Here is a 25,338-nt window from a genome sequence, read left to right on the forward strand (position 1 = left end):
AGTTAATTATATAAATATAACGAATACGAATTTTATAAAATTTATCGTTAGATTGATAGTTTATATCATATAGATTATCCATGTCAAATTTTAAAGAAATTGAAAATCATATGATATGTCATTGAGACCCATCAAGATTAACGGTTTATGAGTTTTTATTAAATACCGTTAATTTTGATGGATGTCAATGACATATCATATGATTTTTAATTTCTTTAAAATTTGACATAGATGGTCTATATGATATGATACAAACTTTCAATCCAACGGTAAATTTTACAAAATTCGTATTCGTTATAACGATATTGGTAACTTGTGCATCATGAAAGACATGATGCACTTGTTCATGTTAGCCAAAGCCCCATATAAATATGGTAAATAATATTAATATAATGCATTCGATGTCAACATTATTTGTTTAATTTTTTCAAAAAATGTAGTACCTAAAATTTTATATTTTATAGTAAAAAAATAAATGTATTAGGATTGAAAATTTTTTAAAAATGTGTTAGAAGTCTCACACTGACTAGAGATATGACATAGATAGCCTTTATAAGTTTAGTGCAAACCTCAACTCTCGAACTAGCTTTGTGGTTGAGTATAGGCCTCCCAAATTCTAATATGGTAATCAGAGTCTATCTTAGATATATTTGTTGTTTGTTGTAGAGACCTTTCATATTTTGAGCATCCGTTGTTGTTGATTTCACGTTATTAGGATTGAATTAAACTCCACTCCCTACTTAATGTACAAGTTAAGAAGTCTCACATTGATTGTGAGATAAGATGGTATCAGAGCCTCTTCACGATATGCTGGACCGCTTGTTATCAGATTTCTGATCGGGTCATCCACAATTTATATTTGCGCCCCAAACCCAATCCAATAGTACTTGACGCGAGGAAATGTGTTAAGAAATCTCACAGAGTTGCGAGATTACATGAACATGTATTTCTAAATTAGAGACAAATGTTGTCTATTGATGTCAATGTTTGTTTAAATTTTCGTCAAATAAAAAAACAATGTGTTTAAATAACATAACTATATATTTTACTATTGGAACCGAATATAAAATGCTGTACTATATCAAAGTCTTCTCTTTCCAATGCCTCTTCATTACATAAAGTAATCTCTACCCCTTGTATTTGGTCCTAAACTGAATGGTCTTAAGTCTCTCATCTAATTTCTAAATGGTTAAGGAAATACCTTTCATTGTTTTATGTGTACTCACTTTGAGTTTAGCTTTACTCCTCAAAAAATTTCTCTCAAAAAGTCAAACAAAAGGATCTTTGGGGTACCCTATTATTGGAGAGACATTTGGTTTTATTAAAGCACTGAGGAAGGACAAAGGCTCTGAGTGGATAGAAGAAAGAGTATCCAAGTATGGTCCTGTCTTTAAAACATCCATAATGGGTTCTCCAACAGTAGTTATTATTGGACAACAAGGAAACAAATTTGTTCTTAGTTCCTCAGATGATGTTATTTCTGCAAAGAAACCTCCTACCTTTCAAAAGATTTTAGGAAAACAAAGCCTTTTTGAACTTACTGGATCAAGGTACATATTATTCAACACTTATTATGCAGCTTAAATTGTTGGTTTAAACATCAAGATTTTTTATTTATTTTAATGTGAAAAGACCACCATGTAGGGGTGGACATGGTTTGGTTATGGAGAAAAATTGAACTGAACTAAACAGTTTTTAAAATTCATAATAACTTAATTGAACTGTTTGTCTTCTGAACCAAACTGTTAAAATGATTCGATTCTATGGTTCTGAATCGAACCATAACTAACTTTTAAAAAATTAATATTAACTATTCTAAAACTAATTAAATTGTTTTTAACCATGTTGTTATAAAAAAAAATCCAAACCGAATTGAATATTAGAACTTTAAAAAAAATCTATTTAAACCATTAAACTGAACTCAACCATTTAAGCAAATCGAACCAAACCAAACCAAATTGATATTCACGAATCGAACCGAATTGTTTCAATTTTAAAACTGTTAATTATGGTTCATTTTTTTTTAGTTCGGTTCGACAGTTGGGTTCGGTTTTTTGGTTTATTTTCCCCACCCCTATATTGATCATAGGCTATATTGATCTTTATGTTGACTTTTTGTGCAGACATAGGTTGGTGAAGGGGGAAATGCTGAAATTCTTAAAACCTGAATGCCTTCAAAACTATGTGAAAAAGATGGATGAATTAGTGAACACAATATTACTAAAAGAATTGCAAGAGAACAAAACAATTGGAGTTGTAAGGTTGATGAAGAAACTTTCCTATGATATGGCATGCAATATATTATTTGACATTAAAGATGAACAAACAAAGGAAGCTATGTTTGAAGATTTTATCACAGCATTTAAAGCACTTCATTCTCTTCCAATAACTTTCCCTGGTACCTCATTTTGGAGAGGCCAAAAGGCTAGAGCAAGAATTGTGGAAAAGATAATTCCTATTATGAACAAAAGAAGAGAGGAATTGTCAAAAGGAATTCTAAGCTCTACTAATGATATGCTTTCTTGCCTTCTTGCAATAAGAGATGAAAATGGTCAACCTCTAGAAGATGACTTAATTACTGACAATTTTATTTTTCTATTTATGGCAAGTTATGACACTTCTGCTACTCTTATAACCATGATGATATGGAAGTTATCTAGAGATCCAGATGTTTACAGAGCGCAGCTTTGCTCCTTTTCCTAGAGCTCCTTTTCTTCCTTTTCCTTTAATTGATTGACGACACGTGGCAAAATTGAATCTGATGGTTAGAATTTAATGACTTTAATTAAATAATTAAAAATTAAAAACATTACAAAACAAACTGAATACACGCGCGTGATCTTTGTGTTGTCTTTCCATCTTCTTCCTTCTTCACTTTGTCAATCTCAGCCACCGTCACTGCCCCCACTTCCGGCCGTCATAGGGCGGCGGTTTTCCTCTCCTTTTCTCAATCGACCACCACGCACACAAACCACCTCAACATCTTGTCATTTCGCATTCGCCGTTTCGCCGGCCTGTTTTGCCGCAATTGCAGAACCCAACCATGTCGAAGCTGCTGCAAAGCAACCCAGTTGTTATAAGTGTAATGTTACGTTTACCATCGACAGCCCTTTTAAAGTGTGTAAAAAATTGTACCAAATTTAAATCTGACTTCAAATGCTTTTTTAAATCAGCATTAAAGCTCTCACTTAATTGAGTAGATCTCATACCTGCAGTGAATGTTTTCCGAACATAAGCCCATGCCCATTTTTCCTTGAATTGAAAAATTGTATGCAACCACGAACCTTCCAAAACATTATGCTCAAGAAGTAAAGAATTCCATGCATTCAAAAGTTCAACCTCCTCTTCATGTAGATCCATGCATGCTTCAAAATCTAAATTAAATTGCGAACTCCTTTGATATAAATGATTCACATGTCTTACAGCGTTCTGTCTTATATGCCAAGTGCACAATCCATGAAATGTTTCTGGCATAACTAAAGAAATCGCCTTAGCCATTGCGGCATCTTGATCTGTTAGAATAGTTTTAGGCTTTTCTCCACTCATTGCTTTGAGAAAAGTTTCAAATAACCACCGAAAAGAAGATATTGTTTCATCATATAACAATGTTGCCCCAAAAATGACAGTTTGCTTGTGATTATTGAGTCCAACAAATACTCCCAACGGTCGACAATCCTTATTTGTCTTGTATGTAGTGTCAAAAGTGATGACATCACTGAAGTACCCATAATCATTTATCATTTGTGCATCCGCCCAAAATATATTTATTATTTGCTCTTCATCATCCATTTGAAAGTCATAAAAGAATGAGGGATTTTCACTTTCTTGTTTGAAATACATCATCAATGCACCCACTTCACCATGCTTTAATGTTTGATTCCTTTTGGTTTGTAGGTAATTCTTAAGGTCTTTTTTTGTAAAACCAACAGTCTCTATTCCACCAGCTTGTCTGGATATATATTCATGCAAATCTTTTGGTCTTAATCCAGATTCATCTCCCAAGACAATTTGTGTTGCTTGTGCCTCAGATATGTGCCGATGAGAGCGAATCATATGAACATGCTCGGGTGGTTGAAGTGGATGGTTATGTTGAGCTATAAAGTCAACAACATTGTATTTCTCTATCTTCCGATCAAGTGAAATAACCATACGTGCTGGACATTCCGTTCTGGTTTCTGCTCTATGTTCTCCTGTACGTCTTTTGTCAACACTTCGTTTACCCTCTTTGAAGCATGTGAATCTTCTTGAAGTCAAAACTCCATCTACTTTGCTTTTATTAAAATATTCTCGACGAATACCAAATCCATTTCTTTTACCGTACTCATTGTAAAATTCATAAGCAGCGGCTTCAGATTCAAATTTCATTCCCAAATGAGGTTCAATGTTGACAATATTTTCTTGGCCATGTTGCACATTTTGTTCATGGATATTATTCACCCATTTATCAACACAATTTGGAATTGATGATGAATTCATGTTTCCTGAAGAAGTAAAAAAAAAGTATAGAGTCAATATATTAACTATTGTGAAAAATAATAAGAGAATAATAAACATTCTAAAATGACAGAATAAACTATGAATCAATGATAAAGTAAACATGACAAAGTAATATAACAGTTATACATATAAAATTAACAAAACTGCACATTGATCAAGTAAACATGAGAGATTATGTAGCACACATAGCAGAACAACAAAACTGCACAAAACCAAAATATACATATCAAATTAAAAAATATAACAGTTAACACACCTATAACAATATTTTAAAGAAGGGGTCAATGCCAAATTAACAGATTTCAAAGAAAGGATCTAACATTACACTTATAACAACTGTTTTAATTCAAATGTAGTAGTGAAATTTTAATGGATTCAAATGAAGCAAATGAGTGAAAATTCCATGGCAGCACAGTAACAACACAATTCTATTTGAATCTTTACATAATTTCTTTCTCTACTTGCAATAACAAAGAGGACCAAGAATAAAAGAGTGTAGTTTTGAAAAGGAATAATACCACGATGATGAATATTAGTAATGACGGCGAGCGGCGGCGAGGGGGAAGATGAAACAATGATTGTACAGAGAAAGAAGAAGAAGCAGCGCGTGTGTCAGAGGAAAACCGCCGTCCTATGACGCTGGGTTGCTTTGCAGCAGCTTCGACATGGTTGGGTTCTGCAATTGCGGCAAAACAGGCCGGCGAAACGGCGAATGCGAAATGACAAGATGTTGAGGTGGTTTGTGTGCGTGGTGGTCGATTGAGAAAAGGAGAGGAAAACCGCCGCCCTATGACGGCCGGAAGTGGGGGCAGTGACGGTGGCTGAGATTGACAAAGTGAAGAAGGAAGAAGATGGAAAGACAACACAAAGATCACGCGCGTGTATTCAGTTTGTTTTGTAATGTTTTTAATTTTTAATTATTTAATTAAAGTCATTAAATTCTAACCATCAGATTCAATTTTGCCACGTGTCGTCAATCAATTAAAGGAAAAGGAAGAAAAGGAGCTCTAGGAAAAGGAGCAAAGCTGCGCTCATGTTTACAATAAAGTTTTAGAAGGTAACTAAAACTAATTTCTTGTTTAGATATGCTAGTTTTTGAGTCACGTGAACGTAGCTCAGTTAGCAAGGACATATTGTATTATATATGTAAAGACTCAGGATTCGAACTTCGGTCATTCCACTTATTCACTTTTGAAATTTCTAGTCACTAAACTACTTAACGAAAAGATATATATATATATATAATATGGTATGTTTGTTCCAACTTTCTAAAAACAGGAGAATATGAGAAAAATCTAAAAATATTACTTTAAGTTTATCAGTTTCTCTTCAAATTTATTTTCGATAAATGATTATTTTTAGAAAAAGTTATTTTCATTACACTTGATAAAACACCAAATAGTTTATGGTTTTCTTATAAATTAATATTTAAAATAATCTCTAAATGATCAAATTTTAATTTTTCTATTTTTATAATCCGTAACAAACGGATACCTAGTGATTTTTTGAAGTTTTGTTGAATTCTTTTATATATGTAGAACAAATGGAAATCTTAAAGCAAAGGGAAGGAATCGAAGACAGATTAACATGGAGAGAGATTCAAAAGATGAAATACACATGGAGAGTTGCTCAAGAATTGATGAGGATGATCCCACCTGCATTTGGTGGATTTAGGAAAGCACTTAAAGATACTAGTTACGAAGGATACGACATACCAAAAGGGTGGACGGTAGGTGATGTTTTTATCAAAGTTATAAATCATATAGTCACGATTCTTGTTAATGTGAACATTCACATTTCAATGGGTAGAGCATCAATCGCATACATATTGCGACTATGGAGACATAAAAAAGCCTAATTATGTTGAAATTTAATTTGGACTGGAGTCCGTAGTTTAGACTCCAGTCGCATACAATTTTACCATCTCGTAAAATATTTTTAACCTAACTTTTAATGAGAAATTGGTTTGTTGTTTAGGTATATTGGGCATCATGTGGAACACATATGGACAAAGATATATTTGAGAATCCACAAGAGTTTGATCCATCTCGTTTTGAAAATCAAGCTAAGCCAATCCCACCATTTTCTTACCTTCCATTTGGTGCAGGGGTTCATAATTGCATAGGGAATGAGTTTGCTAGGGTTGAGACCTTAACTACCATTCACAATTTTGTGAAGATGTATGAATGGTCTCAATTAAATCCAGAGGAAACTATTACTCGTCAACCAATGCCGTATCCATCCTTGGGTCTCCCAATTAAGATCAAAAAAAGATGTAGTAATATGTCTTAAACTTTATTGTCATGTACTATATGGTGTTGTTTCTTGTCTTATCCTATGTACTATGTTTCTATATATATACTTTTTTAGTATAGTTTTTGTAATTCGTGAATATATATTTGTGTTTTTGTCCATATAATTTTCTAATTAAACTTACGATAACTAAATCAAATAAATAATTGAAAGTCGAGACTAAAAGATTGTTTGTAATGGTGTGTGTGATGTTTGTGTGTGAACAAGACGCAACTATTTGAGTGAACAAAAATCATCGGTGATTTAAATGTGTGATTCTTATTATTAGGCAACTTAACAAAAAAAAAAGTTATAAGTGATTTTGCTAAGGTTATAAATAGTCTATTGTGTAAAGCTTTTAAAAAGATTTACCATCACCAAAAACTTAAACACACCAAAAATTGTGTGTAATTATGACTATTCAACAACTAAGTGTCATGATCTTCTGTGAAAATAGATATGCGCACCAAAGTATATGCATTGAGCTTTATAGGTGTAAAGTATACACCTTGCAATTTAGGATGATGATATCATAAAATGCGCACTTTAATAATTATCAAAGTAACATGTAGTTATACAGCAAAAACGTTACCTCAGCTTCTGGATAAAGTTAAAGAGTACTCTTTTTGGTGGCTGAAAGCGACGAACGTGAACTTATTCGCAAATTTACATAGTTGGTGGTCGCACCCTTTGTTATGTTTGGGTATCGACTAATGTTGTATTTTGTGGTTCTTTTAACTAATGCTTTGTATAACTCTTGTTAGTCTCTTTCGGCACACCTTGTGCCGAGGAGAATTTTTTTTTGTTTATATATATGATTTATTTTTGCTTGTTCATAAAAAAAAAAAAAAAATATCAAAGTAACATACTATATGAATGAATTAATGTTAATCTTCCACTTGATATTCTTAACTCCCTCAAAGATTGTAAAAGCCAACAACATATGATCTATGAGCTTTAGTAATATCCTCTCCGTTGAGAGTTACTTAGATCATTTTGTATATCAACTATAACTTTGTCTTCAATGATTGATATAAAATTTTCATTGTATATCTATATATGAGAGTTAGAATTCTTGATCATGACGTATAAACTCAAAGATTATGCAACTATGTCTGTTAGTGGCAACAACTTGTATTCACACAAAAGTCCTTATTAAAGGTAGGAAGTTCCTCTAGGGCTACAAGGCTAGCTCTTCTAGGTTATTGGGTAGAAAATCCTGGTAGGTACTAGGTGAAGTCTTTCTATATGAAAGTAAGGAAATCTTGAGGTGAAAATCTTAAGTATTGTAATTGTTGATCATAAGTGAGGAAGTCTCTCTTAGTTTAGAGAGAAAAATCACTCTGTAACGAGTAGACGGACTAGCTAACCAATTGGTAGTGCTAGTATAAAAAATATTGTGTTGTTCATCTTGTTTTGTACCCTCTAATAATTTGAAAAAAACTAGCCCTTTACAACCTTTTAATACAACAAATGTTTCTTATTGGCTAATTTTGAAATGTATGCTATAAGAAGTAAAATTTTTGTTTTTTTAATGAAGCTATGATTCTCGAGTTTTATGTCTCAAATCTTGACACTTGTCTTTTTTTTTTTCTATTTGTTGGTTTTCACTTGTATAGTTTTAAAATTCAGTGAACGACTCTAAATGCTTTAGAATTCCTAAGATACAAACTTTGATAAGAAAGTCTAAGTTAAACTTTGTGTTTTTGCTTTGACGTAGTTTCAATGTTTTTGTTCAAGAGACGTTAATCTTTTCTTCAAGTCTTCTGGTCCTTATATGGGCTTGAATAAAGATTCGTTGAGTTTTCCTTGCATAAATTATAGTCGTTGAGAAGCCTTGATCCAAAGACGTTGATTCATTACTTGATATAGATAACATCGTTGTTGCACGTGATCAAAAGAAGACAAAGTTGACTCTAAGTTTGATATTGACACTTCAGAAGCTTTTGATGTTGACGTGTCATTCAGGTTCGACGCTCTTCAGAGGCAACATTCTTCGGAAGCTATTTATCAGATCTTGACTCATCAGAATCTGACTTCATAGCTTCTGACCTTCTTCATATTCTAGTTTTCCTTACTAGAATTTGTCTTCTAACTTATGATCAATTGTTGTAGCTTCTCTTCCAAAATGCATATGCTCTTCATATGTTCATATAAATTTTAACTTTTGATTCTGCACACTTAACACACATTAGTATATCACCAATCGTTAGTTGGTTCAGTGGTGATTGGCGCTAAACTTGGTAGGGACGACCGCGATTCGATCCACCGCAACTGCGATCGGGAGGGGGCTGGAACCACTTGATGCCAGAACTGACCCTCGAACTAGATTCAACTAGTGGTGAAAAACCAAAAAAAAAAAAAAAACACACATTAGTATATCCAATTTGTTCTTTAATACTTTGTTATCATCAAAACGCTAGGATATTGTTCAAATTCATTTTATTCCAACATAAGGGAGCTGGATACAAACTAAAATTCTTTCCCCTTATTAATTCACCGATAACTTTTTGTCTTTCGCATTTTAAAAAATTCAAATATAAAATTTTGCATTAAAAAAAGTAATTTTGTACTTTAAAAAAAAAAATTAAAATGCATTAAAGGAGTATTATATGTTTTTTTTTAATTAACCCTTTGATCCTAGGGAAAGAGACTGGTAATCCAGAATTCGGATGAAAGTAAGTAAAACTTGATAAAAAATTGTACCTACCAAAAATTAAACTCGGATTCTTCCAAACAATTCATTCTAAAAGAATTTATTAACCACTTAAGCTTAATATTTTAATTTGATATGTAGTTTTTAATGTGTATTCCTTCCAAACTTTTTTTTTGTTTCCTTCCAAACTTATTTACAAGTAAATATTCATATTTCTTTGAGAAAGTAAATATTCATATTTGATGTGTGTATATATATTTACACTAATAGATATATTAGTAAAATACATGTTAGCATTGTTTTTTCTTTCAATTATTATTTTTTTGATAATTTTTTTCTTTCTATTTTTGACAAAACCTTATAAAATACATTAAATACTAAATATATAGTAATACTATATAATAATAAAATAAAACAAAAATCATTATAAAAAATAATAAAAAAATCATTATAAAAAAGAATAAATAAATAAAAGCAATGGTTAATAGTTGGTTTGAACGTGAAGAAGGAGAGAGAGATTTAGCGTGTTTTTTTGAGATTGAATCGAAAAAATCTCAAACAAGAAAATAGAATGGAAAAACAAATGCAAGATCCACCATCAAACTCAAACTCTAATCCCAATGTCACATCATCATCAACAACTCCTCCTTCTTCCAACATCTTCATCCGCGGCACCGTTAACGGTGTTTCCACCACCGCATCTGTCGCCGTCGAATCCCACTCTCACCACCGTAGATCACACTCAGAGATCAACTACCGTCTTCCCGACGACATGATGGACCTCTCTCCTTCAGATCCATTGAACGGAGGAGGATCTTCCACAGCTAGCTTTGAAGAAATCGGATCCGAAGATGACTTGTTCTTCACCTACATTGACGTCGACAAGCTCGGAGGTGTTACGAATGGTTTGAATCAGAACGGTTATGGTAACGGTAACGGTAACGGTGTTGGAACGAGTGGTAATAACGACGGTGAGAAGAGTCCGAATGATGATGCTACTACGCCGAGAACGAGACATAGACATAGTTGCTCCGTTGATGGTTCAACGTCGACGAGTATGTTTGGAGAGATCATGGATGCCAAGAAAGCTATGCCTCCTGATAAACTCGCTGAGCTTTGGACTATTGATCCAAAACGTGCTAAGAGGTTTTCGTTGATCCTTGATTTATATTCGTTTGAAAATGTATCAATTGTTTTGCTCTGAAAATTTGTTTTTGAAAATATAACTTATTTGATTAACGTTGATTTTACGTAGATTCTCATTAATTCTCATTATGTTGATCGTTAGTTTGAAATATTAAGTAGTTGATTATGAGTCCATTTGAATTGCCTTATTTTTTTAGCTTATAGAAAACAACTTACTACTCACCAAAAAAAAAAAAAAAAAAGAAAACAACTTACATAAATAAATAAGGTTTAATGTATTATCATAAGCTTTTCAAGGTAGTTTATGAAAAAAGCAGCTTATGAAGATACAATTTTTGTTAGCGAGAAGTTATGAATTAACATTGAAGTTTATTTATTTGCATAAGTTATTTTTCATAAGCTCGAAAATAAGTCAAGTCAAACGGTCACATGTATTGTTTCTGTTAACATTATTTGATTTGGAACTATTGCTATTTTAGAATGTTGATGTTGAAATGGGAATCTTAGTATTGGTATTTGATGATTTTGTTGTGGTTGTGTAAAGTTCGGACTTACGAGACCTCGAAAAAGACTGTTAATGTTAATCTTCATGGTTTTTGTAAAAATTATGTTGAATACTTTGTGAATAAATAGAGATAATTTAGAATCTTACTATTTTTGTTAAGATTATTTGGGTGCCATTTTCTATGAAGAAAAAAGAATGTATTTAACACTACTGTGGATTTGAAAATTCTAACAACTACAAACGCTTCTTGAATGTTTAAAATGTGGATTGGAGGCAGAAAAAGTGAGGTTTATATCAGAGATGCTTCTTCAGTTTCATTTTATTTTCAAAACTGTATTTTTAGTAATTGGTGTGGATTTGTTTCCGGTTATTATTCTCACAAGTGTTGTTGTGATTTATAGAATACTTGCAAACCGGCAATCTGCTGCACGTTCAAAAGAGAGAAAGGCTCGCTATATACAAGAACTTGAGCGCAAGGTTCAGACCCTTCAAACGGAAGCCACAACTCTCTCTGCTCAATTGACACTATATCAGGTTAGTGTCAAGTTATATTCTGAAGAATTTCTGTATTTTTTCCCACAAAAAAAAATGCTTGAATCAGTTGGATGTTCAGTTTTTATTCACAAACTTATGTCTGATAAGAATTTGACTCATCACTTATTTTGATTTTTTAGAGGGACACAGGTGGTCTGAGTAACGAAAATACTGAGCTTAAGATCCGTCTGCAAGCCATGGAACAACAGGCACACCTTCGAGATGGTAGCTACTATTAAGTCAATCACTTTCTTATGATGCAATTAAAGACATGCTTTACATTTTTAAAATGATTTGTTGAATTTAATTAATGATATACTGTTTCTGATTTTATGTAGCTCTTAACGATGCGTTGATGAAGGAAGTTGAGAGGCTTAAGATTGCTACCGGGGAGGCAATGAATCCCTCTGAATCTTTTAATATGGGAATGCACCAGATGCAATTTGGAGGGTCAAATTTCTTTTCAATTCCGCAACATTCAGGTCCTTTAGGTCACCCCCAGGACATACAATTTCCTCAATTTGGTCACTCCCCATCTAACATGGCGAATCATCAGATGCGACAAACCAATTCTCACCAAATGTCGGACATGTTGCAAAATGATCAGCTCGGTCGTTTGCAGGGACTTGACATTAGTAGCAAAGGATCAACCCTCGTGAAGTCTGAAGGTCCGTCAATATCTGCAAGTGAGAGTAGCACTACATTTTGAATTTAACTTGAACTTCTTGACCTGCTGACTTATTTATGGTTCTCCATTCTCGTCAATTGTCTATAGTGTTGACATGTAGTCATCTAATGATGGTTCTCTGTTTCATTAAATATTCCATTTAGATTAAAAATCAATTCTTGATTGTTTATTCTTAAGGATGCTCCCCAAAAAGGGAAAACATCCTTGTTGTGGCAAAAGTTCGCACGGTCATGTTGATGCGTGGTACTTTGGTGTTTGTGGATTTTAGAATATTGAGAATGAAAGGTCATTCTCTCTGTATCTTTGTACGTTGGGATGATTTTTGATCCCTCTCTGGTCGTGTGTATCATCATTTACATGATACTAAATATGTAAACTTTGATTTGTTGTATTGTTCCAATTCAAGGATATGTAAGATGAATTATCCAAAACAGAAAAGGATCTCCCTAATATGTACTTTTAGTAATGTTTTATTTTGTCATTATAGTTTTAGATTTATGCCATTGGTTCCTTTTCCTCAGTAAAAAGAGTTTTGGAGAATTCTTCTACTATTTATCTTAGATCAGATATTTTATGAATTGCTCTTTTGGTTTTTTTTTTCTTCTTAACCCTCTGATTCTTAGGAAAAAATGATCTTGGTAATCCGTATGAATCGTTCATTTATACATAACCTCATTTATACATGTTATGTTATATTATACATGTTATGTTATAAAATGACTTAGCTGATTGCATTGCATCATAATTTTATAGTTCTAACTAATAAATGACTTCATCAACCATGAATTTGGAGATAAGATTACGAAAGGTTTCATCCATATATTAGGATTTTTGTTTTTCTAACAGAAGCTATCCTTTGTCTTTAATGTCTTGGAGATAAGAATACCAACCCGCTTCATGGTTCTATCTCTATTCTATGCCGTACCTTTTAACTCTTGTCTTGTCTACTTTTTGTCTTACAAGACATTAATGTTCAAAATCTGTTTGGAGGGTCCCCATACTCAAACAGAGTAAGGCAAAATTGTATCTTTAGCAGCTGTCTTATTTAATTAAAATGCCACTGTTTGTTCTTGTTGGCCAAATTTCGATAATAATATTAATATTCTTGATCGAAAATGGGAAGCTGGTAAAACAAAGGATTGTAATTGGTCTTCTTGACTGAGATAAGGTCCTATTGGTGATGAAAAATTCTCTTTAGGCCCCTCAATATGCTTCGAAAATTTGAGGGACCTTAGGCCTAAAGAGAATTTTTCCATGCTGATTGCTCACTTCCCTCTCTTATATGCTCAAGTCTGTTAAAATTCACTATCAACTTGCTTCATGTAAAATTTTGAATTTTAGCGGGGTTGGATGCGCAATCATTGCATCTCATACACTATTCAACTTAGTCTATAGTAAGTCATAGTCATAGAAACAAAACGGTTTGTAGTGAGTCACTCATCCAAACTACTAATTGAAATGGTTAGGTAATTTCTAATATATGTGACTGAAATCAACCCATGCAAAAGTATATGCATACTTTCTGAAGCTTCATACTCGCTTCATTCAGTCCAGACTTCAGACACTAACTTGAGTTTTAAGTGGTTGCAAGTGCTCTTCACCACAAGTAGTCCTTCAATAAGTTTAACCTTTTCATAGTTTTACCTGTTGGTTCATTAGTCCAAGTTTTTTCTTAAAATAAAGTTTAGAGTGGAATCTTTGTTACTAAAAGAATATCTAAGACAAACAATTTGACAATTTCCTTTCATTTTTCCTTTGCGTTAATTTTTTTCTTCATGGGTTAATGCACTTTTAAAGATGGACGTTTATGTTGGTCAAAATTAATATTAGTCAGGGATTTCTTCTAATCATATCCAATAATCATTTAATTAAAGTGGATATTTTTATTGATAAAAGATGATATTATATTGTTCCAGAAATTCACCAGATCGTTACATACGATCTGTACATTTTATTTTCTATAGTAAGGCAAAATATTTCTTTATTCTCCATATAATAAAAATAATCTCAAGGTATATGTTGCACCCTTTGCTGCTTACTTAACCCTGCGCAATCATATTAAAATCCACAATTAGGACATGTTTAGCAAAAAGCTTAGTATTGAATAAGCGGTTAATCATGTATAAGCTATTTTTATAATTATTACTTGTGTCAAGCTTACACAATTACTTGTGTCATGTAAATAATCTCAAGACATCTACTCCATCCGGCCTCATATGTAAGCAAAAGTAATTTTTTTAGATTTATTAAAAAAGTGATGTATTTGGTCTATATTTTAGACTAAATACATCTATTTTTCAATGAATCTAAAACAGTTATTTTTGCTTACATATGAAGCCGGAAGGAGTATATATTAAATATACACTTTTACTTGTCATCATTTATCATATTTGGAAAATTTTAGTTATTTTTTACACGCAACTATAAAAACTAATAATTCAAGTAGAATAAAATCACAATAACGGTAAAACACTCCCTCAAAAGTTTTGAATTTGAATTGTTGAATAATTTTGTGCTAATTAACCTAAATTCCATTAAATAAATAAAAAATGGATACCAACAGGGGTTGAGTATATAGTAAAACAGGGACTAGGGACCAGACTCCTACAGTATGGCGAATAAAGTTTGAATTCTGGTTAAGATACAACATACAGATATAGTAAATAAAGTTCGAACTCTGATTAAGACACAAGCTCGCACTTCGCATTTAACAATGTCTCAAATAAGATTATTTAGGAAAATTAACATATAGAAAATTCAAAAAATAAGTTGGACATGAATGTTTGACACAAAAAAGAGAGAAGGCTTACTTAGAGCAATCAGTGGAGGGATAAACTTTGTAGGGACATTCAGATCCACATAATTCACCAATTTGATTAACACGTGTATAATCAAGTAAAGGGATTTGTGCAGCCTTATCTTGGATACACTGGCAAGCAAGTCTTCTATCATCACCATTCTTATAAGCAGCATTTATAGAGTGAACACCTTGGCAACACATAGGTGATACACTCCCTCCCAACATTCCATAAGGTATGCATGGTGTTAACCATATGGTTACTTGATCACATGTTAATGTTGCTTTTGCATGAGAACTTGCTATTAACATGCAAGCCATCAAAACAATTAATGCTACCTTAGTCATTTTTTTTTATTTCAATATAAAAAAAGCTTCTAAGTAACTTTGCTTTTTGAAGTTAATTAGTGTTTATTAATGATGGTTTATATAGAGAGGAAAAGAGGAGTTAGGGATTAAGACGGAACTAAGGGCTGCGAGAAATTATTGGTTGAGTCACATATTTTATCATTTGGGTGACAATTCAATGTTAGAAAATTCAGTGTAAGGAAATTATCAGGAAAATTCAACAAAGATTTGAGTCAAAAAAAATAAAATTAAATAAAATTCATTAAAGATTTAGAAATTAAGACCTAGGGATATATTTATGTTGCATTATGAGAACATTTTTTGTCAGGTGTTTTGTTGTTAGTAGTGTGTCAACCTCAAAGAATTTGGAGCCACTTTAATAGTTATTTATAAGAAAAATCAACTAAAAATAATTTCATTTTTGGCCAATAGCTTAATATACCACATTATTTTTTTTGAGTAAAATAATTTAGGATATTAAGTAGTTTGAAAAGCCAATACATATATCACATATTGACATGTGGATACCAGTTGCTTGCTTCATCCACTCTAACTAACCTTAACTCGTAGAAAAATTACACATGATGAAAACAACTTGAGATTGAGTTGGATATGACACATAGAATAATTTAATTTTTAGTAAAAAAAAACAAAGAATAATTAGATTTAAGTATTCATCACGGCAATTTTTCTTCTCATTTAATTTAAATAATACTTAAACATGTATCTACTACAATTTATGTTCTTCACAAGTAACTCTACAATAACTAATTCAGCTTAACAACTTATTGTAAATAATGAATCTCACTAATCCACCATTGACTACTATCATATCATAATATATTAACAATCAAACAATTTTATAAAAATTCAAAATTTGTAACTATGTAATCTAGCCAATGTTTTAAGAACCGGAGGTCGAACCGTTGCGACCTCCGGTTCAAGGGTCAACCGGTCGGATTTGTTTGAAATTGAAATAAAAAAAAAGTTTCACTTCCCTGTTTAGCGCATTTCAGTGAAAAGAAAAATGAAAACAGGAAGAAAAAAAGAGTTGAAAATTTCATTTTTTTAAAAGTGAGTGCGAATCGGCCGGTTTTCCAGAACCATGACCAGTTCACCAGTTTCAACGGTTCCCACCGGTTCACCCTGGTTCTTAACGATTTTTTACCTGTTTAACTGACTACCGGTTTTGGACTTTCTTCCGGACCAGTGTTGTGCCCAGTTCACGATCGAACCAGTCAAACCGGCCAGTCCGGTTCTTTAAAACAGTGAATCTAGCTCTCAATAATTACTTATACTTTTTGTTAAAAAAAAGGCCTTCATATACATTCATGTGAAATTATTTAATGATACTCATAATTTTAAAATGTTATTAAAATAAAACAACGAAGTTGATCTACCCATTAACAGCTTCAGCAAAATTCATTGTTTATAACAAGTTATTAGACGTAGTAACTCATCAAAGTTACTCCTAGATCCCCACTCACTTTTAACAGTGAACTGACATAAAGACTTTAATTTTGCTTTAAGTTAAAAAAAAAAAAAAACCTAAAAATACGTTTTATTTAACTAGACACACATAACTAATTTAAACCTATATATACATCGGTACATTTATGGACATAAGAATACTAGGAGTATCTAAACTCTAAACAGGTGTTGTTTAAGAGGGTATGTCCCAAACTCCCATATATCAGCACAAGTTAAGCAGATACAGAAGGCAGCATCAACTAGTTTCATTTGTGTATATACCATTTATGTTTAGTGATACAATTCCCAGATGTCAAAGTTGGTATGATTTCTTTCCATTTCGAGCTTCCCGCCAAAAGATAAACCTGAAATTTATCCAGCAAGTCAATAAACCTTTTCTAGTAACATATAACATTAATCAAATGCTACACAGTTTGTTCAGCAGTTTCAAACAATGAAACTGGATATGTTTAGTATACAATGCATCAATTTGTATGTGTAAACATCACACAGAGTAGTTACTAAATTGCATGCACAAAATGTTTTCCATCAGTCACTACTATTTTCTTTTTTGGGACAGACTTTATTTGTTATAACTTATAAAGCTCTATATGGAATGGTAAAGTTGCTATTAGGTCATAATATATTTCTCAGCAAGATAAAAAAATATTGGTATTGAGCTTTTAAAATGCAGGAGTTCAGTATTAGACTGTATATCACGACAAGAAATCTTATTATCCAAGGAATTACTATAAGCTAGTTTCAGAAAAGGTATCCATTAACAGCCATAAAACTTCAGGTATATATGTGTGTGCGATGTATATAATCAAAATCTTCACTTATAGTCTAACCTTAAGACGAGCCCTTGATACAAGCATGCCGAAATGAGGGAATAGTGTTATGAGTGGGTCCTAAAATGTACTTTGGGTAACTAGTTGATCCTCACTAACAGCACTAGTTGAATTGTGCTTCAATGAAACTGCATTGCATCGATAGAACCAGCTATCAAAATTATCATTGTCTGATGTATGACAATTTTGTAGATGGGAATATACTGTAAATATGTAATGCAGTTTATCCCACAAATCAACTCGAGGTTCAACTATAAAGAAGTATGAACAAGGAGAGGGTCCAGGAACTGGCAAAACACTTCCAAGATTACAAAAGCAGAAATATCACCAAAGAAAGTCTTACAAAAGCAAAACATTCCCAATTTTCTTTCCCTGCTAGATTTAATTTAAGGCTTTGGTATTTTCTAGTGGTTTTCCATCCTTTCTATTGCATCTACTAGATCAATGTTTATAAACTTTTATTAAGTTTGATGTGGCCACTAATGTTTTAGTTATATGTTTATTTTTCTTAATATAGGTTGTTAAATTCCTATTCCCCTGCATATTTTTCTTAAATATGGCTTTTAAATAATTCAATGGAAGGTTTTTAGTTTGCGCCATCATGCAGCACCACCAATAGCTCAAATTAAGGGTAAGTAATGCTTGCAGCAGTACAAGGATTGGTATTTGAGAGTAAAGCATCAAATATTCATTATATTATACATATATTAATTTAACAATATGTTGCATTTTTTTCAAATCACAATTATCTCACTATGAAGAGTTGAACATTACAGTAAGACTTATTTTTTTTCAGTTCACAAGGAGAGTTTCACCTCTAAAGATAGCCGCCCTCTACCTCTAAAAGAGAAAGAACCAGGCAAGAATGAAACAGCAAATGTAATAACAGTATCAACCCATTTTATTCATTGTCAATAGAAATACGATTTCTAGATGCAAGAAAATAATATACCTTCCTAGGATATGTACACGTCAATGTTGTGTCACCGAATCAAATTTCTCCACTTGTCCTTCAGATCACCCTTACAAAATAAAAATTGAAGTGTTATTAAAGGCACAACAAGTTCAGAAAGAAACAACACAAAGTTTTTGGTGCATAGATTGCATACAGCACTTCTAAATTCAAATATGTTGCTGTAAAATTCTCGGATATCTTTCCAGTTTCCTTCTCCAAACCTGCATAAGAAATATAGTGAATGAGAACATGAAATCATAATATATATAACGCCAACTATAAATTGCACCCATGATAGTTCACTAGGACATTTATGGTTTGACTAGTTTTGGAAAAAAAACATACATTTTTACACCAGCCCTTAATGTATCCTCTTCCAATGAAGTCCATCTCCTTTTCTTCTTTTTTGGCTGTATTACGTTCGGTTTGTTTTCTATTGAATCATCCCACTGCAAAAAGAAGGAAATAACTAATATGCCAATTCCTAATAGAATAGAAAGTAAATCCAAGTACAATACTTAGTGCACACCACAACAACCAAAAGAAACCACCAATCCAAGAGACTTAACCATCCAAATGATAAAAAAGGACAACACTTTGAGGGTCAACATCTGCAGAATCTACAGGCCCATGCATCTGGTGAAACCGTGGTTCAACACATTGCAATTATGGCAGCTTCCATAACCGCTCACAACCTCAGTCATTCACTACTGCATCAGTGCCACTTTGTGTAATGGTTCAGAATTTTAGTTACTCTGGCCATATTTAAAACTATCAGTGGTGGTAATTCTTTTGAAAGAACTTCCTTCAAGAGACAGCAAGCATTTTGCATAATTTTCTTTTTTTACAAGAAGCAATCATTTAGACCCTTATGCAGAACACATGAATATCATAAAGAATCTACCTCCAGATTAGAAAAGATAATTACATAGATTATTACCTCAAAAGTATGAGCAGAATTTCCTCGTTCCATTAGCTTGGGGCGAAGACGACGACTACTACTACAATGAACAGAAGACTTCTTCCCAGGATTGACGTCATTATGCTGATAAAGTACAATAGTCTTGCATGCAGTTGAATCTGGTGCATCTACATGTCCACTCTGGTTTTCGATGGGTGGGCTGCGATTTATATCTTTTGTAGCCAATTTGGATCTTACAGCTTCCGATGTGTGCAATGCATCAGGAAGAGGATCCTTGACCATTGCTTTTAACTCCATAGAACTTGATCTAAGGGACTCCCGAACTTTCTTTACTTCAGCACTCGGCAAGTTTTCACATTTACAGGACAAATTTGTTGTTTTCGCTTCCTCAGGCGCTTCTTCAGCATCAGAGATTCTAACTCCCGCATGGTATGTTCGAATTGCAGAGCGCTTGCGTTTGAGTTGATGATTGTCTTTCCGGATTTCTATTAGGAGAGACAGATATAGTTAAGATAATGTAAATAATAACCAAATAAGTGTACTGTGTAGGCAATGCAATTGCTGAGCTGTGTCATAACTTGTATATCATCTGAGCTTGTATTGAATAAAGAATGAACAAGTCTTTCCAACAAACAGAGAAACAGTTTTTTTTTTTTTTTTATATTAAGTATTAACCCTCTGGTTCCCAGGGGAGTAGGGCCCCAGTAATCCAGAGTTCGGCCACGAGGTAAGTAAATTCTGACCAAAAATTGTTTCCACCAGGAATCGAACTCGGGTTCTCCCCAACGATTCGTCCTAGGGGGAACTCATTAACTACTTGAACTCAATGTCTTGGTTTAGAGAAACATAGTTTTAATTGGTAGTACCTAGTAACAACACCAAAAATAATAAACAGAGTAAGTTGATACTTTGCTTACTCATTGATTCATGATTAATACTTTATAAGCCAAAACAATCAAAACACAATCCATTTTTTTGAGATCGAAAGTGTGTAACAAAAATATAATTTCTCAGGCACTAAGAATACTCATATCCTAACTAATTAGTGCATATAAAACACAAAAATCCATGCCTAGTATAATGATCAAAATTCATAATTCGTGCATATAGAAAGAACATTTTTGCAAGCAAAAACAAAGAAACCCTTATAAAACACATAAAACACACAAGAGATTGTAAGAGTATATGATGTAATCATGTATTAGATAGAATATAAGGGATTAACTATATCCTGATAAGATAAGGTTAGAATAGATAGGTTCTCTTTCCACCGTTGTCTCATCAGCTTTTAGCCTGAAGGAGTTGTTTTTTGGATTCTGATGGGCCGATCACTTTTGATTCGAGATCGGGAGTTAGTGTCGATCTAGTGGCAACTTTGGGGCTGGGTTGGTGTCTTTGGTGTCCTGAAATCTGAGGGGTGCCTATCTGATTTTGGGATTAGGAGGTGGTCCTTTATTAGATGGTGTTTATTTTTAGCGTTCCGCATATATACGGCGCCCTGTTATGTAGTTACTTTTTTACCGGTCTTTGTTCGTCTTGTGCAGAGACCTGGTTAATAATATATTCGCTGTTCAAAAAAAAAAAAAAAAGATAGTGGTGTATTCGTCATTTGGTCAAGAGAATCCTAAGGTATCTTAAAGGTACCATTTAGTTTGGATTAAAGATAGCTCCTACAACTATTCATCACCCTCTCCCTCAAAATGTTTTGTGATGCTGACTGGGCAGCAGATCCTGATGATAGAAAGTCCACATCTGGAGCAGCACTCTTCTTTGGACCAAATTTAATATCCTGGTGACCAAGAAAACAACAAGTTGTTGCAAGGTCTAGCACAGAAGCTGAGTACAGAAGCCTAGCTCAAGCCACTGCAGACATTCTCTGGGTGCAAACTCTTCTCACAGAACTTACTGTTCCCTTCACTACCCCAGTAATCTACTGTGACAACCAGTCAGCTGTTCATCTTGCTCACAATCCTGTCCTACACTCCAGAACAAAGCATATGGAAATAGATCTATTCTTTGTCAGAGAAAAAGTTTTAGCTAAGCAACTATCTGTTCTACACATTCCTGGAAATGATCAGCTAGCAGATGTTCTTACGAAACCTATTTCTACAGATAAATTTCTGCTTATGAGGAACAAGCTAAATGTCAGGAGCTACACTGAGCTTGAGGGGGGTGTGTAAAAGTATATTAACTAAATCCTGATAAGATAAGGTTAGAATAGATAGTGGTGTATTAGTCATTTGGTCACTCTATATAAAGAGGACCCTAACCTTTGTAATCAGATTGGAAAATAGAAAAATAAAGAGAAAGAAAAACTGTTACGATTTAGTTATCAATCTTCTTCTAATAGAGATACTCAAATTAAGCAGCACAAAAATTCATAGCTAGTATAGTGATCAAAATCTACTGTCACCATTTATCCAATAATTTAAACCTCTATAACATCAAATACACACTATTGTTTGAAGTACCAAAAAAAAAAACACAGTTTGCTACCAATAACTATAACTCATAGCATTGACATCAAAACTTACAAATTAAACACTCAAAGTTCACAGAAAAACTAAATTTTTCAATTCTCCAAGATTTGTTTTTGAAGTGATTGAGACAAAAAATAAAATAAAAAACACACCTTTATCTCCCTTTGAAGAATCACACTCACCCACTTCCTGATTTGCATCACAAGAAGTGCCAACTCTCTCTTCCAATTGCTCATTGCCATGATTTTCCTGCATTGTTGCCACATCACCATTCTCATTCTCATTCTCATTCTCATTCTTATTCTTATTCTCATTCTCATTCTCATTCTCATTCTCATTCTCATTCTTCTCATTGTCATTCTCATTCTTATTCTCATTCTCATTCTTATTCTCATTCTCCTCGTTGTCATTGTCATTCTCATTCTCATCCTCATCTTGACAACCAGAGTTCATTTTTTCCTTTTCCAAACCTTCTAACCTTCCATCACACTTCTTCGACACTTCACTACCCGAAGCCGAAGCATTTTCACAAACACCTTCATGGCGCAAACCATTCCCGACAGAAACTGTCTCCACCGAATCAATATACGAAAGTCCAATAGTTTCCCACGCTTCTTTCAAAAACCTCTTCATTTCATTCATCGCATCTCTCCTTGTATTCAACCCCACAAGCCTCTCGGAAACCCTAACATGCCAAAGCGCAGCTTCAACTTCTTGCCTCCACTGATCCAACTCATCAGACAAAAGCTCACTCCTTCGTCCCTCCTCCGACAATTTATCAACCCTTTCATGCCAGATCCGTCGGACAGCAGAATAGTACTCACCGGAGGGACCTTCAGGACTAGCAATAAGATACTTGACGGTGCTTTCCACCGAAACAGCGCAGTAAGCACTGCGCATTGAATCCAAGATTGGAATAGCATCGGTGTGGTAAAGGCTTTCGAGGTGTTCGAGGATTTCGAGAGAGGTTTCGGAGAGGGAAGCGTTGAGGAGGGAAGTTTGAAGGGTGCGGAGGAGGAGTGCTATTTTGAGGCGAGAATCGGCGGTGGAATGTGGAAGAACGGTTAGGGTTTTCTCAATGAGTGAATCGGGAACGAAGCTTTGAAGGAGAAATTCCATTGTCCAATTTGATATGACTTTGTCCATTGATTTCACTTCAATTGAGATTTTCTGATTTGTATATTACTTTGGCATTTGCGCGATTCAAATTTGTTATAGAAATTCCGACTGAGCTACTCATTTTTTAGTATCGAAGTGTATACATCATTTATTTATAATTTTTAAAAAGAATTTAATTTATATGCACCGTCGGTGTAAAGTTATTTTGCACATGCATCCAATAATATACCGACACATCATGTATGGTAATTAAAAACACATGATGTGTCACATTCATTAAATGATGTGGCAACGTGTTATTGGATGCATGTGTAAAAAAATGTTACACTGACGGTGCACAACAATTAAACTCTTTTAAAAAATAGTATTATATCTTATATTTTAAGGAGGGTGTATTGGATTGAGATTTTATGAGACAATTTTGGCAAAAAAAGTCTTGATGATTTTATGAGATTTTGTTGGATTATATTGATTTTGTGAGATTTTAAAGACTTTTTTACAAAGACTTTTTTACAATCAAGATTTTTAACACATGATTTGAATGGATTTTGAGAGATTTTTTCAAAAGACTTTTTTACAATCAAGATTTCATAACACTTTATATATTAGGAAACTTTTGTATATTAGGAAAATTTTAAAAGAATCAATAAATTTTAATAAAAGAAATTACATTTTTTTGGGAATCCAAAGATTTTAAAAAAAACCTTACATTTTTGTTACGTATATGTTTCTTTTTTTTTTTTATATATTTTTACGTATATGTTTCTAATCACCAATAAAAAGGTTATCACTACCACTACCATTGATGGAAAATAGAAGCAGATGAATGGGTGACGAAAAAACTTTGTTTGCCGTTGTAATTAATCAAAACTTTGTAAAAAAGATGTAGAATTTGTTAAAATATTTTTTTGCAAAAAAACATATTTGATAGGTAAAGAATAAGAAGAAGAAGAAAACCGGTATAATAATGATGAAAGTAAAAAGTGTTGAGGAGTTTGAAAAATTCTCAAGGCTTTTGGGGAGATTGTTGAAAAAGTGAACAAAGAAAAGAAGAAAAAACCGGGTGCAGTGATGATGAACTGTGAAAGTAATAAAGAAGAAGAAGAAATTTTATACATATGAAAGTAAAAAGTCTTGGAGAGTTCAAAAAAGTCTCAAGGTTTTTGGTGAGATTGTTGAAAAAGTCTATCAAGTGTATTTTCAACTAAAAAGTCTCTCAAAATCCATTCCAAACAAGAATCCATCAAAATCGGTAGACTTTTGAATACCAATGGACATTTTAAAAGTAGGAACAAATCTCAATTGAATACCAACGGATTGTGTTGCCCTGAAAAAAAAATCTTATTTGTCTTGATTGAATACCACAAGATTTATTTAACTTTTTTAAAAGTCTTGATTGAATACCTCAAAATTTTTTTGTCATAAAAAAGTCTTTTAAAATCCCATGAAATCCCAATCCAATACACCCCCCTAAGATTATTTTCATAAGCTAATCTTAAATCTAATTATTTTCTCTATTTTTTTATTGAATTTTATATTAAAAAAATTAATTTTTTTACGGTGGGAATCGAACCTGTATCATTTGCTTACAATGAAATTTTCAACTACTAAAAAATGTGCTTCAATCATGATTAAAATTAAAAATCCAACCTAATATTAAATGCATTTATAATTTTTTTTATCTCTTATATTCAAAGGTTATTCCGATAAGATAACCCTAAAGTTAATCATTTTTCCTCTCTTCTTATTGCAGTTTTATATTAAAAAAAATTAATTTGTCTACCGTGGGAATCGAACCCGCATCATTTACTTACAATAAAGTTTTTCAACCACTAGAGCATGTATTTCAATTGTGATTAAAGTTAAAAATCCAAATAGGCAAAAATTACACTGTAGATAAATGATCAAAATATTACTAAAATAATAATAATAATAAAGGACCAAAGTATTACAAAAAAATAAGATAAAAGACTTGGAGTGTAATTTTGTCATCCTAATATGTTAACCTAATATTAAATGCATTTATAATCTTCTCTGATACTCCCTCCGGCCCTTTTTATAAGGAACACTTTGGAGGA

The 25,338-nt window shown here is 32.9% G+C and overlaps 4 protein-coding genes across 7 annotated transcripts; 2 read left to right on the plus strand and 2 right to left on the minus strand.

Annotated features, from left to right (window-relative positions):
- The first annotated feature begins 1,101 nt into the window (after window positions 1–1,101).
- LOC123916440 (taxadiene 5-alpha hydroxylase-like) lies at window positions 1,102–6,859 on the plus strand. The gene is made up of 5 exons (XM_045967899.1): window positions 1,102–1,550; window positions 2,124–2,670; window positions 5,533–5,554; window positions 6,036–6,226; window positions 6,475–6,859. Exons 1-5 carry the CDS (start codon window positions 1,186–1,188, stop codon window positions 6,787–6,789), a joined length of 1,440 nt encoding a protein of 479 aa, XP_045823855.1. The 5' UTR covers window positions 1,102–1,185; the 3' UTR covers window positions 6,790–6,859.
- A 3,064-nt stretch (window positions 6,860–9,923) lies between these two features.
- On the plus strand, window positions 9,924–12,774 carry LOC123916242 (transcription factor RF2b-like). Its single transcript, XM_045967654.1, has 4 exons — window positions 9,924–10,591; window positions 11,498–11,630; window positions 11,771–11,855; window positions 11,969–12,774. The coding sequence occupies exons 1-4, from the start codon at window positions 10,017–10,019 to the stop codon at window positions 12,337–12,339; spliced, it is 1,164 nt and encodes a 387-aa protein (XP_045823610.1). The 5' UTR covers window positions 9,924–10,016; the 3' UTR covers window positions 12,340–12,774.
- Window positions 12,775–14,181: 1,407 nt separating this feature from the next.
- LOC123916243 (non-specific lipid-transfer protein 1-like) lies at window positions 14,182–15,533 on the minus strand. Its single transcript, XM_045967656.1, has 2 exons — window positions 15,129–15,533; window positions 14,182–14,363 (listed from the first exon to the last, which is right to left on the minus strand). Exons 1-2 carry the CDS (start codon window positions 15,461–15,463, stop codon window positions 14,354–14,356), a joined length of 345 nt encoding a protein of 114 aa, XP_045823612.1. The 5' UTR covers window positions 15,464–15,533; the 3' UTR covers window positions 14,182–14,353.
- Window positions 15,534–16,835: 1,302 nt separating this feature from the next.
- LOC123916300 (myb-like protein X) lies at window positions 16,836–23,365 on the minus strand. Of its 4 annotated transcripts, none has more exons than XR_006812106.1 (7): window positions 22,294–23,352; window positions 19,680–20,146; window positions 19,085–19,188; window positions 18,894–18,960; window positions 18,737–18,806; window positions 17,785–17,912; window positions 16,836–17,298 (listed from the first exon to the last, which is right to left on the minus strand). XR_006812106.1 is itself a non-coding variant. In XM_045967732.1 (7 exons), exons 1-6 carry the CDS (start codon window positions 23,285–23,287, stop codon window positions 18,768–18,770), a joined length of 1,626 nt encoding a protein of 541 aa, XP_045823688.1. In that variant the 5' UTR covers window positions 23,288–23,352; the 3' UTR covers window positions 16,836–17,298; window positions 18,737–18,767. The 4 variants fall into 4 exon arrangements, 3 of the variants coding, with proteins under 3 accessions (XP_045823688.1, XP_045823686.1, XP_045823687.1); XM_045967732.1 differs by lacking the exon at window positions 17,785–17,912 and having other exon boundaries at window positions 22,294–22,509; window positions 22,555–23,352; XM_045967730.1 differs by lacking the exon at window positions 17,785–17,912 and having other exon boundaries at window positions 22,294–23,365.
- Between the last annotated feature and the right edge of the window lie 1,973 nt (window positions 23,366–25,338).

Source organism: Trifolium pratense, linkage group LG3 (assembly GCF_020283565.1).
Source record: "Trifolium pratense cultivar HEN17-A07 linkage group LG3, ARS_RC_1.1, whole genome shotgun sequence".
NCBI lineage: Eukaryota > Viridiplantae > Streptophyta > Magnoliopsida > Fabales > Fabaceae > Trifolium > Trifolium pratense.